Source organism: Dermacentor silvarum, chromosome 6 (assembly GCF_013339745.2).
Source record: "Dermacentor silvarum isolate Dsil-2018 chromosome 6, BIME_Dsil_1.4, whole genome shotgun sequence".
Taxonomy (NCBI): Eukaryota; Metazoa; Arthropoda; class Arachnida; order Ixodida; family Ixodidae; genus Dermacentor; species Dermacentor silvarum.
In genome coordinates this window covers 82,948,476-82,963,412 of record NC_051159.1, presented here as the reverse complement: position 1 = coordinate 82,963,412, position 14,937 = coordinate 82,948,476, and the positions used below count along the sequence as shown (strand labels likewise).

The following is a 14,937-nucleotide window of genomic DNA, read 5'->3' as shown; positions in this document are numbered from 1 at the left end:
CGATTAATGGCGTGCAGCGCATTTTATTAAGATAAAATACCAGCTTCGTGATCCACATGCATGCATGCGCCGTAATAGAATCACATGCCAGAAACGCCTTGCAATTCTATCGTTTTTCGAAAATGGTTCACTCAAGACATTCTATTTTCAGAATTGAAGACTAGATTGCTTTCTTTCTTTAAGAAGCGTGTAAGATTGGGCTTGTTGATAAAACATGCTTCAAGGTAGGTTAACAGCGCAAGGCCAGCCGAGGGGACAGAAGAGAGAACACAGCGCTTTCAGCGCTCTGTTCTATCTTCTGTCCCCTCTGCTGGCCTTGCGCTGTTAACCTACCTTGAAGCAAGTTTCTTTCTTTCTTTCTTTCTTTTTTTTTTTGTTTTTGAAGAGTCGAATTGTTGCGGAAGATTAAAACAGCAGCTCCGCAGGATACCGTTTACAGGTTGAACAAAACAAAACGACATATCGGGTGATATAGAACGGCCAAAGCCGTTGACTGAGGAACGATCGTCGGCGTTTGTTATCTGAATTTCACTGCCCGCGGGAAAAAAAAAAAGAAAAAAAAAAAACACTGAGAAAGAGGACGTCAATGTTATATGCGGCTCCAAGCGTTGGGTTGTTACCTATGAGGTGCTTCTGTAAATTTTGCTTCATTAGGCGTTAGTTTCAGAGCTGAAGTAACCAATACACCAGGGTCACGTAGCACGGCTGTTGCTATACAGGGTGTAATTTTTTTTAAGCTGCACCAAATTTTTAAAATTCGAAAAATATATATCTTGGTCACGTTATATTTCCCGTTCGAGTGTCCCGACTGGCGGCCTCTAGATACAGAGCAATTGCCGCACTTACGTGCGTAATTAGCGAAGTTACGCTAATTAACTTTCTAATTATCAACAATAGGTCGCTACAGCAAATGAGTACTTTGGGGCCGGTCCTCGACACTACCTATCCCAACGATCAAATTTTGCATAGCTGAGTTCATGTGGGAGCTACACGAACAATTAGTTCCCCTTGGCAGGCTCCTTGAAACCGAAACTGGCCGCAAAAAGAGAGTCTGTGTCGTCGATGTCCCCGCCTACCGGGCCTTTCGTCACGTCTCCGAGGTAAGCGCCGGTCCGGCCCCGCGAGCAGCTAGCGTTATCTCCTTGCTGTCTGTGGCGTTCGCAGTCGACGATACAGACTGATATGACGTCATGCCGGTTGTATCTAAAAGCCCAAGGAGCGGGGTCGGCGCTACAACGCAACGTGGCGCGCGACGGAATGAAGAAGTAAATTTGGCGGCCCGCTGGCATTGAAGCGGCCAGCGCCGCATACAGCGCCGCATTCTGAAACGTTCCACTTCAGCGAAATTTCTTTTTCGCTTTCAGGCGCGCGATGATTGGCTGTTTTAGCAAACTGATGAGCTGATTGGCTGGTTGAGCCCGACGTCATTCAATTTTGTTCAGCCAGACAATCAGCGCGCGCAAGCGAAAAAAGAAATTTCGCCGACGTGGAACGTTTCAGAATACGGCCCAAGGAGATAACGCAAGCTGCTCAATGGGCCGGACTGGCGGTGACGTCGGAGACGTGACGAAAGGGCGGCGACTTTGACGACACGGACGCCATTTTTGCGGCAAGTTTCGGTTCCAAGCAGCATGCCAAGGGGAACTAATTGTTCGCGTAGCTCCCACATGAACTCCGCTATTCAAAATTTGATCATTGGGATAGGTAGTGTCGAGGACGGGCCCCAAAGTACTCATTTGCTGTAGCCATATATTGTTGATAATTAGAAAGTTATTAGCGTAACTTCGCTAATTACGCACGTACGTGCGGAAATTGCTCTGTATCTAGAGGCCAACAATCCGTACACTCGAATGGTAAACATAACGTGACCATGATTTACATGTTTCTAATTTCAAAAATTTGGTGCAGCTAAATAAAACACACTGTATATTGCTCAAAGGTAGCATCACGCATGTTAAATTTAATGTTAAATTATGTGCTTCTAAAAAGGTTATAACACGATAAAATGCGCATGGCGGCGCAAGCATTGAAAGACACGGCGTGTTTATCGACATTAGTGACCATTGGCCCTATAAGAATCATATTGCGCGAAACAGAGTCATCTTCTATAGGCCTCGAATATGTGTCCACCAGTAACGCAACTGGTCTCTATTATGAACAAAACTTCGTCGACTACTCGCTGACACGCAAATATATTGGCTATTTTAACTGGAAACATAACCATAACGGCGCGAAAGCACATGACTCAGTGGGACTCACACGCGAACTTGTGTCAAAGGAACCCACTATGTATTTTGCTGTGTTTCATCGGTCTTCGCTTGGTTGATGGATGACGTTGCGGGTAAAACGCCCGCTCACGTTTGCGCAGATTATTTATGCCTTGGAGGAAATAATGGCACCGCGAGCCACTCAAAGCGCATTCGTCAACTCTAATATATACGCATATAAAAAGTTTCAACAGTACTATGGTTGCAGTCTGCGTGTAGTCCGGTGTTTGGAAGCCCACTGGTTCGAATGTGTTGCTTCGACCTCTCTTTTAAACCAATACCATCTAAGGCACTGCGAGGTTTGGTGACAGGATACCGAGGTATTTTCACAGATATATGCTAACGTATTTGAGGCACTTGATAATCCTGTGGTTACCTATGCCTGATGGGGTGCCAGGGTGCCTGTCCTTAATGTCCTATGAATATTGAGAAGGTAGGCACGAGCCCACCATTTGCTCCACAAGCATATATATGTATATATATATATATTGTAAGCACATTTAACGTAATTCATCGTTCTCATTTGTACATAGCCATCATAATCCCTGTTTGTCTTCGTGTTCGAGCCTGGGCCGTGCCTGCGGAATAAACGGGTCTGCCAGTGCTGCCTGTCCTGGTCGTCGTCCGTCTTTCAAAACACACACACACACACACACACACACACACACACACACACACACACACACACACACACACACACACACACACACACACACACACACACACACACACACACACACACACACACACACACACACACACACACACACACACACACACACACACACACACACACACACCACACACACACACACACACACACACACACACACACACACACACACACACACACACACACACACACACACACACACACACACACACACACACACACACACACACACACACACACACACACACACACACACACCACACACACACACACACACACACACACACACACACACACACACACACACACACACACACACACACACACACACACACACACACACACACACACACACACACAACACACACACACACACACACACACACACACACACACACACACACACACACACACACACACACACACACACACACACACACACACACACACACACACACACACACACACACACACACACACACACACACACACACACACACACACACACACACACACACACACACACACACACACACACACACACACACACACACACACACACACACACACACACACACACACACACACACACACACACAGTGCAACTGACGGTGGTCTGCTCCTGACCACAGTCGGTTACACTTCGCTCTTCGAAGAGGCAGCAATTTAAGTTCTTAAGAGGCAGCTTTAGCTCGGACCCAACTCCGATGCGGCCTATTCAAACATGTGTAAAAGGCAGAAACGCTTTTCTGAGATTACCCCTGGACCGATTTTAATGAAATGTGTTGCATTTGAGAGTGAGAGATAAATTGTAGTGACTGTTTCAAGCGGAATTTCGATTTAGGGCATGACAGTTTTAACAAGAACTTTCAAAAATTCGAAAGTTCGATAAAGATCGGAGCACGAAGGTTACAAATGAATAGCTCTGCATCCAGATCAGCGGTCGCAGTTCTGTAAACGGCATCCATTAGATCGTTCAAAGCGGACAAATTCGATAGGTCACTTTATATCTTACGTGAATTCGTTACATTGTGTACATTGGTTCTGCAAATTCTATTTCCATATCACAAATTTTTTTTTAGATTCATGTGCAATATATCAATTTTGTCCGCGCGAGATTTAATATTAGATGCAATGCACAGAATTGTGATATCATTCATTGCTGAGTTTCAAACTTGATAGCTTTGATTTCTGAAAATGTGCAATTTTCGTCAATTTTTAATAAACAATTGACAACATAAATACAAAATTTGAAAGAAACAGTGACCAGATTTTAAGTTTTTCTTTCAAATGCAACAAACCTCGTCAAATTTGGTGCAGTGGTTGCCGAGAAAAACGAATTTCCATTTAAGTGTATTTAGATAGGAGCACCCCGAGCTAAAGCTTTCTAGTCGGAACTGAGAACGCGTTCTTAAATTCGTTATTATTTTCGTTATTAAATGTTCGTGCAAGCCGCCCCTGAACCACACTTAGGAATGCGGTGAAGACGTCTTAAATGATGGATCCGGGACCTCAAAGAGGTGCGACCTAATGGTAACGCATTGCTCTCGCATTTACTGCTGAATTACCACTGATATCTTACACAAATTTTATCGCACATGTATGCATGCATGCATGCATGCATGCATGCATGCATGCATGTATGTATGTATGTATGTATGTATGTATGTATGTATGTATGTATGTATGTATGTATGTATGTATGTATGTATGTATGTATGTATGTATGTATGTATGTATGTATGTATTTCAAGGGTTTCATCCATTAAATTGTAACAATAGATGTATATTGCAATTTGTAAAACATATGCCTTGTCTTGATCATTTCTCAAGTCCGCAATATCAAAACTTAACACAACGAACACTTACAACAGCTGCTCAGGCTTCTGCAGTATTAGCTGGGTTGGTTCATCTATAACATTTCCAAAACACTCAGCATACCGTACTTTCCGGTGTATAAGACGCGTTTTTTCCCCTTAATTTTTCGTCGGCGTGTCTTCTAGAACGGTGCGACCCATGTACGTTTTTTTTTTTTTTTTCCGGAAAAACTGCCGTCAAAATCGGATCCGATGTTATGGCCAAACGAAGCGCGCTGGTTGACTTAATTGCTACGGGTTCTGTGCGCGCTATCGAGGTGCCAGGTTCTTGTGATCGAGTTCCCCAGCACCGTGCGAGGAGGATGGAGCAGCAACGCATGCGGCGGTAGGCCGACCGCGAGTCGATCGACCCCGAAGTCGTCGCATCTGCATATCGCTGTCAATTAAGATACGGCGCGCGCCGCTGCGCAAACTACGCAGTTGCTACGAGAGTACAGGCAGCCCCTCCTCCCTCCCGGGCTACCTTCCTGCTTTCCTCCCTTGTGCGCGATTCGGCTCACCGTCGCACGCTTTCACTTGCACATACAGCATACGGTGCGCGGGGACGATGTTATCGCCATTGGACTTTACACGGAACAACGCGGCAACCACGACGGCAGAAATGCACCTGGAGTGGAAATATATGGCCCCCATACGCTTGCGCGTGACCCGCGTTCACGCAGCGAAACGTCACTAACTTTTTTTTAAAAATCGCTTACCGAAAGAACAGGTGCGTCTTGTATACTGGTGCAACTTATATACGTTTTTTTTTTTCTCCGGAAAAACTGCCGTTTTGAGGGGGGTGCGTCTTATACAAAGGTGCGACTTATAGAACGGAAAATACGGTAATGTTATTGCACTTATATTATCATAAATAATATTATAACAAACCTCCACCAAAGGGCACTGAGCATCAGTGGTAAAGTTGCTCCACTATAGCTCTCTTTAGCTTCACTAGCTTCACCTCGCGCCTGGCTAAGTCTAGCTAAGCATGACTGGGACTACTTAAGCTTAGTCAGTCATCGATAGCCAATCAATGGCTAATCGATAATCGATCAGTAATCAATAAATTTCGGTAACTTTTAGGATGATTTGGTAGTGCTTAGCCTAGCCCAAATACGTAGCCAATACCTTGTAATAGCCAATCAATAACTAATCGATAATTGATCAATAATCAATAAATTTCGGGAAAGAGTGAAAGTGGGAAAAGGCAGACCAACGGACGAGGAGTGAAACGAACGATAGGGTAAAGATAGCAGCGTAAACACTGCCAGCCGAGGCAGCACGGGTCTCTCGCTCCGTTTGCGGTTTGAGGTGGTAAGCCTTTTATTTTTTTTTTCCCCGTGGAGTTCTGCAAAACGGAACCATGTGTGCTCGCGCCGGCGTATTGTTTCTGAAATGGGGAGTTTGCCAGATAGACGGCGTTCTACCATAGAAAGGAGGCCGCAATGTCGATATCAGAATGCATTGCTCACGAAATCCAAGGATTTTCAAGGAAGGAAAAAAATTCCAGGACTTTCAAGGGCCTTGAAAACGCTCTTTTCAATTTCAAGGATTTCAAAAACCTGTACGCACCCTGCCTTCGGTTTCTCCGATTTTTGTGGCCCGATGAGAAAACTATTCATTATGAGACAGCTCTCCACTGTGGCTCACCACTGTGCTCGCTATTGTAGCAGCTGTGGACGTTTCTTGATGCTGTCGATCAGAGTTCTCGGACTAAGGACCGTTAAGGGCGATAATCCCTATCTCTTAAGGCTTGCGCAGCCATCTTATCATGGTAGAACCTTTACAAAAGCACAATTTTAACAGCGGAGCTGTTTAAGCCGGCCGTTAGTCCGTCCATCGCGGACAAAAATGCGGGCCGATCCTGGCGGTAGTGCAGAAATGGTCCAAGCGCAAGGGCACATACCCCTGTGAACTGGCGAAATTAAGCCTGGGTAAGTCTAGCTAAGCATGACTGGGACTACTTAAGCTTAGTCAGTCATCAATAATCAATCAATGGCTAATCGATAATCGATCAGTAATCAATAAATTTCGGTAACTTTTAGGATGATTTGGTAGTGCTTAGCCTAGCCCAAATACGTAGCCAATACCTTGCAATAGCCAATCAATAACTAATCGATAATTGATCAATAATCAATAAATTTCGGGAAATGCTGGGTTGACTTGGTAGCGCTTAGCCTAGCCAAAAAGCCAGGACTAGCTAGGTGCCCATCAGCTCCGCTGTCCCTTTAGCATTGCGCCTCCAGTCAAGCTACGCTATTTTTTCGAACATAATAAGTAGAAGTATTCGAACAGCGAAACTTTCTAATGGAATCGATCAGGAATATTCGACACCATGTACGTGGAATATTCCTATTCGATTCATCGCGAAGCTATATCAAAAAGCACTTCAACGCTTCTTTGAAGACGCTGGCATTTGTGACGATTAATGGCTGTGCTGCGTCGTGAGTAAATGTATCACTCGTGTTTAAAACATGTGTATACGGACTTACACGGACTTCGCTGTATAGTAGAACTCGGTTCACCCTCCAAAATTCGAGTTGTTTTTCTCTGAAAATATCCTGGTGCTGAAGTCAGGCCACAAGGTACACGACAGAAGCAGTGGTGTCCACATGGCGTGATGAATGTGGTATACTCTTGGCATTTGACAATCGCACTTGATGAAATCCTGCTGTCGCGTCCGGCTTCCAGAACACTTTTGCGTTGCCCAGTTGCCCGAGCCCCCATTCGACCGTTGGAAGCACAAAGCACGGATAACTTCTTTGTTGAGGTCCACACATATTCGGATGCCACCTGATGCCTTCGGTACAGCGACCATACCGGCACAGCATGGCGTCGGCTTCGTAATGCGCCTGATGACACCTTGTTTTTCTATCTGCTCAAACTCCTGCTTTACCTTGTTGCACAGAGTAATGGGAATTCTGCGAGGTACACTGAGAGCAAATGGCCTGGCATTTGTCTTGAGTCGACTAGTGTACTCCACCCCTACGGTACCAAGCCCTTCGAATATGTCCTGGCCAAGGGTTGCGTCGCTTGCAGAGCTGGCTTGCTTTTCTGGTTGCCGTGCGGCGTTGATGAACTTCACGACTCCCAATGCGAGGATAGCAGGATAGCCTTGTAGAGGTGTAGACTGCCAAGGCATGACGTACACCGACTGCAGGCAGATGAGGCTCTTCCACTCCAGCGTAGCTGTGAATTGGCCAGTTACCTTCAAGGGATAAATTCCTGGACCAGTGAGATGACCCTCCGGTTTTTCAAGTCGCGACAGTACTTTCGAAAAACTGCTGGGAGGGACGGTAAGTTCCGCGCCTGAGTCAACTTCGAACTGAAGTAGGACTCGATCCATTCACGGGGACCCAAACAAACTTAGCGTTTGCCTTATGACTGGTCTTGACAGCATACATCTCGACGACGGCATGTGACTGTCGGCTTTGCGAGCATTGTTTAGCCAAGCAAACTGCTTTGAAGTGTCCTTTCTTTCTGAAAAAAAAAAATCTGTGCCCTTCCCCTGTGTGAAGAAGGACAACCAGCGAAGCTGTTTTGGTACGACTATTGTGATAACTATCGTGATAACGGGCACAACGCTTGCGCTTGGCATCCGCGGCCCGCTCCTTGTTGGTTGTATTCGCCCGCCGTCGCCGCACATATTGTCGCTGCTGCTGCGGCCGACGCTCCAGACTGGCCTGGCCCTCTGTGCTTCTTCGTCGGTAAAAAGAGAGCAGCTACTCGAAGGTCCCGACCCGTTGGCCGCTGCGCGTTCGGCGGCAGCGGCTTACCGTCGCTTATGCGCCAATTCGCGCTGTTGTTCACGTCGGCGCTCCTCGAGAGCACGTTATTCTTCTTCAGAGCGAACTACGTGCGCCCTGCCCATAGCAAGTACAAAGTGCAACTGCTGATAACGGCGCTAGGGCGATGACTGCGTTAGAAGAAAAAAAATCACAGCATATCCACGGGGTGAATGATGATGAGTGGGCGAAGCTCCGGAGGGAATCATCGGATCTCCCGCTTAAGGGGACGCTAGCACAAACGCGTTAGAGACGTGCAGTACTCTCTAGTAAGGGGGAGCAGCCACAGCGTCTAACGCAGCCATTTACACATGCCGGAACGTGCACCGCGTTTGCCGACGCCATCACATGACTGCTGAGAGAGTATACCCCCCGTATTCATAAACGCTCCACGACTTGAACTTGACTTGCCACCGCCTTGGGCAGCGCGTTCGAAACGCGTTGAAGGTAAGGCGGAGAGGCCACAGCGTCTTACACCAGCTTCTTACACGGGCCGTAACGCGCTAGCACAAACGCGTTAGAAACTCGCTAGAAACGCGGCCTTTCGTTAATGTTGGGTATTTATTGCCATCGTGGTGCTTGTGTCTATGTGTGCTTCGTGGCGTAGTGGGCTAACGCCGCGCGCTCGTAAGCGAGGGGTCCCTGGTTCGATTCCGCGCTACGGACACAACTTCGGAATTTTTTTTTCTCATTTTTCTCAGACTGGTTACACACTACTACTACGACGAGGGTCGAACGGGTGCCGCCTTAAGGAGCTTCGCCCCTAAAAACGAGGCACAACGATTGGTGGGTGTAGACCATGTCGTTTTATTTTCTTTTTCTGCCCCTCTAATCTGGAGCGAAGGAGCGCCGCCGGCGCACAGGTGGTATCGGGTAAGGGGAAAATTTCTCTGTCGATGCGACTCGATCGACGGACGCAAAGTATTCCAGAACATACCCATATACAGCTTCGCTGTAAAGCTTGCAAATAGCTTTCTTGGCAGGACAAAATTCCCGTTGATGCTCTTCTCGTCCGCAGAAATGACACGATAAGTGCGCGCCGGCGAGGAGCGTTTCTCCTGATTCCGACGCTTGATTACGTGACTGTCTTCTCGCTGGCCTGTGCTTCGTTGCATCAACGGCGACTTGCCCAGATAACTGGTTTTATCGTTCGGCATCTTCGTGCAGCCGTGCATGCAGGGGCGTTTTATCAAGCGTCAAGTCAGTAGTGCGGCAGAGTTGTTCGGATAACCTACTGTCCCCCCTCCCAGAAAAAAAAAAAAAAAATCGGTCTCGAACGAGCCTGTCAACGACGGACGATGAGCCGTAGTTGCATCTTTTTACCATATTCCGCAAAGCGGAAAATAAGCATCGACGCTTCCATCTCCTTGCTGCGTCCGCTTGTGAAAACTTTCGTGAACTTCGTTTAGCGGGTGCACGAAATACGAGGTGAACTTGCTTTTGGAAACGCTGTACGACTGAACTTCTTCGGCCGACCAGTTGAAAGACGCCAGCAAGCGTCGAGCATGAACACCCATGCAATAAACAAGCGTTCGTACCTGAACCTCGTCGGTAGCTCGGTGCAATCCTGTAGCTTAGGCATAGTCCTCGAACTGCTCAATCCAGGTTGGGTTGGCGAAGCCGAAGCTCGGTGGCTGCTGGAGTCCAGATCCCCCGGCAAACGCAGCGTCCGGCTTGTTCGCCATTACAGAGAGTCAACGGCGCCCACTTGTGACACCATGTATGATGAAGGGTGCTGACGGATGCTAGCCGCGTCTACACAAGTGACGCGGAGCCGTGTTGACCGACCGAATTCCCACACATTTCTTGGACTACGCCATATATATAGAAAGCATGGCGCCAGCCTCTACACCCATAAACGTGACCCTGTTGTACGAAAGAAAATACGCACTGCGTCTTCGGCAGTTCAACATAGGCCTATTTAGAACGCGTAAGCGAGGGAAACGGAAGGTACTGACACCAAACGAGTTAGTGGCGCGCGAGCCTCGGGCCCATTTGCTAAACGTTGCCCCTGCAATAGTGAAATGTATCTATCTTGTTCACCTCTAGCCGTCGCCTCCATCACTTGAGCACTCATAACGCGTCCCGGTGAAAAAGTGAGGCGTCGCTTGCGTAAGTATATAAATTTACGGAAACATGCATTTGCTTTTCGCAGTCGGACGCTTCGTGACTGGCCGAATAAATCCTACGTGTTCAGACGACTGTGGACATATGCAATTTCTTAACGAAAATTAAAGCTCTTTAGCGGGTTCTACAACGTACACTGTGTAGAAGTACGAGCACCATACACAACGATTCGCCCTCTCAATTACATTTTCGAAGACGTCTTCTCCAGCTAGCCTCTTCGCCGACCCTTTTTAAAACAGACACACTGCAGTTTCCAACACATGTTAAACCAAAGTGTAGTTCAAATAGTGTCCAACCTACCGCTGGTCAGGTAGAACTGTAGAAGTTGCTCGCGGTTCACTTGTGTGCAGCGATGACAAGTCTGTGTCGTCTAGAAAATTGGTCTCGTCCATCGGCACACGCGAAGAATTGAGTAAATACAGTTACGGGATGACCGACGCCGCTCATAAAGCCATTCGTCCGCTAAGCCGTTGGGACCTCGAACGCACTCGAACACAGAATGGCTCGTGAGCTCGCGCGCTTGTCTTTATAGGAGGCGTTGCTCACAGCAAGCGGATACGAACGGGATTGGATCGCATTGGATAGAGAGTAGCGATGGAGATGGTGTCTGCTGAATTATGGTGGCTAGCCACCATAGCTGAATCATTGGCTCAATAGGCAACATCATCGTTCAGTTAGTTGTGAACCTGCGTTTTTCTTTCAAAACCAAAAAAAAAAAAAAAGAAGTTACACTTACCGTTTTTTTTTCTTGTTCAAATAATGCATCAATATTTAATTTTATAGTCTAGATCGTCCAAGTTGCCTTTGTCTTCACCATTGAAATGGTGAAGACAAAGGGCAGCTCTCCGCGGCAGCTCTCCGCCTGCGTTCTAACTTAAATCTCCTTGGTTCTAACTGAGCCTCTGAGCCTCGGTAAGGCCAAATCAAAACCCGCTCGCCTGTCCGCGAGGAGTTTATAACTCGAAGGACCGCTCAGTGGCGTTCAATTGGATATTAATGCTTTCGCATTCACAACTCATAAGAAGGGCTTATGTACGTGTCCTCGGATGTCTTTTTTTTCTTTTCTTTTTTTAAAGCGAATAGCTTTCTTTGCCGCTCTCGGTCGTTTTCGTGGTAGTTACGACGGTAGTCGATGGACAGTGAACCGCCGATACAAAGGTGCCGATGCAAAGGGCGCGTGCACTCGCGCAACCGAGGGATTGATTTACGCGGCGGGTTCGTCGCGGAACGCTTAAATGTTTAGATGTTGCGGTGGGGCGGTTGAAGCATGTGTCAGAATAGCCCTCCTCTCCCGACATGATGGATGGATGGATGCTATGAGCGTCCCCTAGCTTTGAAACGGGGTGGTGGGTTGCGCCACCAAGCTCTTGTTATTATATTGCAAAATGTCCGACCCATCTTCCGAAAAAAAGAAAAAAAAATGTCACAGTTCCGCCCTAAGGGCGAAGCAATGAATGCGATAGCAACACAGCAATGTCATACCAAGTAAGGTGAGCGGCTTTGGTAGCAATATGAATTGTAGTAAACATGAGCTGATTAAGTAAGCAGGTGTGCTGCGGCGTAAGTAGACCGACATGAAGAGAGACTCGATGACCACGAGAAGGCGCGTGTGAAACGGTGGTGTTGATGAGAAGCGCTTCCCGTGGGCAGCGCGTACACCTGTAGTGCTGCACTGCCGATCCGGGCAGCATTGCATCATTGCATGTGTAGCGTGCGTTGGAAAATGTGGCCCGACGATTACTTACTGAATGAACAAGCGTGGTGTGAGCGCGCACAAACAAACATGAATAGATCACACTGAATGACTGCAGACAACGACTGTCAAAACGCTGGCAGCGAGCGCATACGCCGCCGCGGGCGAAGGTACGTGCGGTCTATCGCTGCAACGGAAATTGAGCGGCGAATGCACGGCGCATAAAGGTCAGAGCCGTGTGGAGATAAGAGACGGTGCGGGCGAGCGACGAGCGCGGTTGTTGGCAGAGTAGAAGTGCGCCCCCCCCCCCCCCCCCCAGCTCCCTCCGGCGCTGGCTTCCGCTTCCTTGCTTGCGCGTGGGAGATTGAGTGCGTTCGCTCTCCGTGATAGCGCGCGTCCCCGCGCGCTTCCGCCCGGGCATACGACGCGCGGTGAAGATTCTATCTATAGGGAACCTCACGGCGACGGCGACGGCAGAAATCCGGTTGAAGTGTCCATATAATTGCTATCGCAATAAAGAAAAGAAACCCACATAGTTCCAGTGTTAGCATCACCCCCAACCTGTGACGGCTGCGAGAAAGCGGCCCACCGGAGAGAAGGGTGGCACAAACTTGTGTCAGAAAGCAGCCGGTCAGTGGGGTTCGCCAAATCTAGTACACTATAGTTCGCCGCGTGTTGCCCACTCCTGGAATACGCGGCAAACCTCCCTGACAGGCTGCTTTCTGCAGCTGCCGGCAGGAGGCGACACAAGTTTATGCCAGCGCTGTCGCTGCAGCAGCCCGCATCCCCATCAGTGAAGGCAAGTTCGCACTTTTTTTTTCTTTAAAAAAACAGGCAATTAACTGTGGTAAGTGTTATACTAAGCGAAGCAGGCCCCAAAATGCGATTGTTCTGCAAAATGTGAGCAGGAACAGTGCAGCGGTGAGCGAAAAACCTTTTTTCGAATAGGTGCAGCGAAATATTCAGGACCCTGTATATTACTCAAATGTAGCATCTACCTGATCTTCCAGGTAGATGCTACCAGGGTTTGTTTCTCGCATGCGATCATAAGTGATACTGCTGCTAGTCACGCGGACTTGTTCTTTACGGTATAGTCACGGCTACCCATAAGGCTTTGCACGGAAGGCCCATTGACGTTCGTGTACGCGTATTTGCGAAATCTCACGACGATCCCTTGTTCTGTGAGAGCGCTCGATAAAAGCATGATAAGATCCAGCAATCTTCAGTACACCGAGGCGGGCAGTTACCGGTGTTTACGTTACCTGTGAGTGCGCCCGCTATGTGGGCCGACAGTTATGGGCTCGATATATTCCGACGTAACAACGACGCTCGCGCACGCTGGACCCAGCGACGCTACTACGCGAGGCGCGACCGAATGCGCCGGCTGCCGCCAGGCCACGCCGACGACGTTACCCAGACTGCACCGCGTCCGCGTTTCTTTCCGCGCGGCGCTCTGCTCTACTGAGCTACAGCATAGAGAAAGAAAAAAAAATGTGGTTGATCCCTCTTATATAGGAATCGGTATAGAACACGAAAGTGAAACGTGTCTTCACAGAAGTAGTGTAATGTTTATTGCACATTGATATATAATGTCTATTGGTGTTTTGTGGCTAAAGCGCCCTTAGGCGTTGATGCACCCACGCTGACGCCTGGTGGCACGTCTCCTCCATCACGACTACCAACGTCGATGACCATGAGCAACCGTCGTGCATATGGAAGCTGCACTACGCTGCACACGCTAGCACAACGCGAAAGACGAAGCACGTAACTGACACACTAATACAACGCGCAAGACAAAGCACGTAACTGAATCGTCACCGAGTCAAATCAGCGCGTACAGCGCGTCGTAATTGCAGCCTCCGCGATCAACTTCAGAAACATTTTCAGAGCTAATTGCGGAGGCCACGCTCCGTGCTGAGTACGGTGAACGCCACCTAGTAGTGCTTCTGCGAGAACGCGTTGGTAGTGCTTCTTGATGCCAGCGTCCCTTCGAATGCTGGCATCGAGGCGTCGTAGTGCTGAGACCACCGAAGCGTTCACTGTCGGTGCGCGTTAGTGTCGTAATGCAGTACTTCTCTTTTCTGCTCGTAGGCGGCGGCACCGCCCCGAGCAAGAGCGCGGGTACACGGAGGAGTGTTAGATATATAAGGCGCGTCTGTGTAGCTCTCTGCAAATGCGTTTGTGGCGCAATGGGTTAAACGCTCGGCGATCTATCGTTGCGGACCGAGAGGTCGTGGGTTGGATTTCCAAATTTTCCATGTTTGTGGAACTTTTTCTTCTGGTTTCTTTCTTTGTATTATGTTCGTGTATGTTCGTGTGACGTATTTCCGTGACGGAAATACGTCAGTGATGTCTTGGTGGACCCCGGCATAAAACACTTTCGTGTTAAAAACTTTTTTTTCTTTCTCTATGGCTACAGATTCTAGCCACTGTAACTGAGCATGCGCTGCTTTGGCTGCGGCCGCTGCGTCGGGCCGCGTCCGAGTTGCGCCTGGCGTGGCATCGGCGACGTGACGCCACGAAACGAACGCCG

General features: G+C 48.3%; 1 protein-coding gene across 2 annotated transcripts in view; it reads right to left on the bottom strand.

Annotated features, from left to right (window-relative positions):
• LOC119455681 (uncharacterized) overlaps nucleotides 1-11,215 on the bottom strand; it is a 106,565-nt gene extending 95,350 nt beyond the window's left edge. Inside the window, exon 1 of one of the 2 annotated variants that reach the window (XM_049668945.1) lies at nucleotides 11,012-11,215. In XM_049668945.1, coding sequence (XP_049524902.1) covers nucleotides 11,012-11,103 — 92 coding nt within the window. In that variant the 5' untranslated portion in view covers nucleotides 11,104-11,215. The remainder of the gene's footprint in view (nucleotides 1-11,011) is intronic. The other variant, XM_049668947.1, reaches the window with a different exon arrangement.
• Between the last annotated feature and the right edge of the window lie 3,722 nt (nucleotides 11,216-14,937).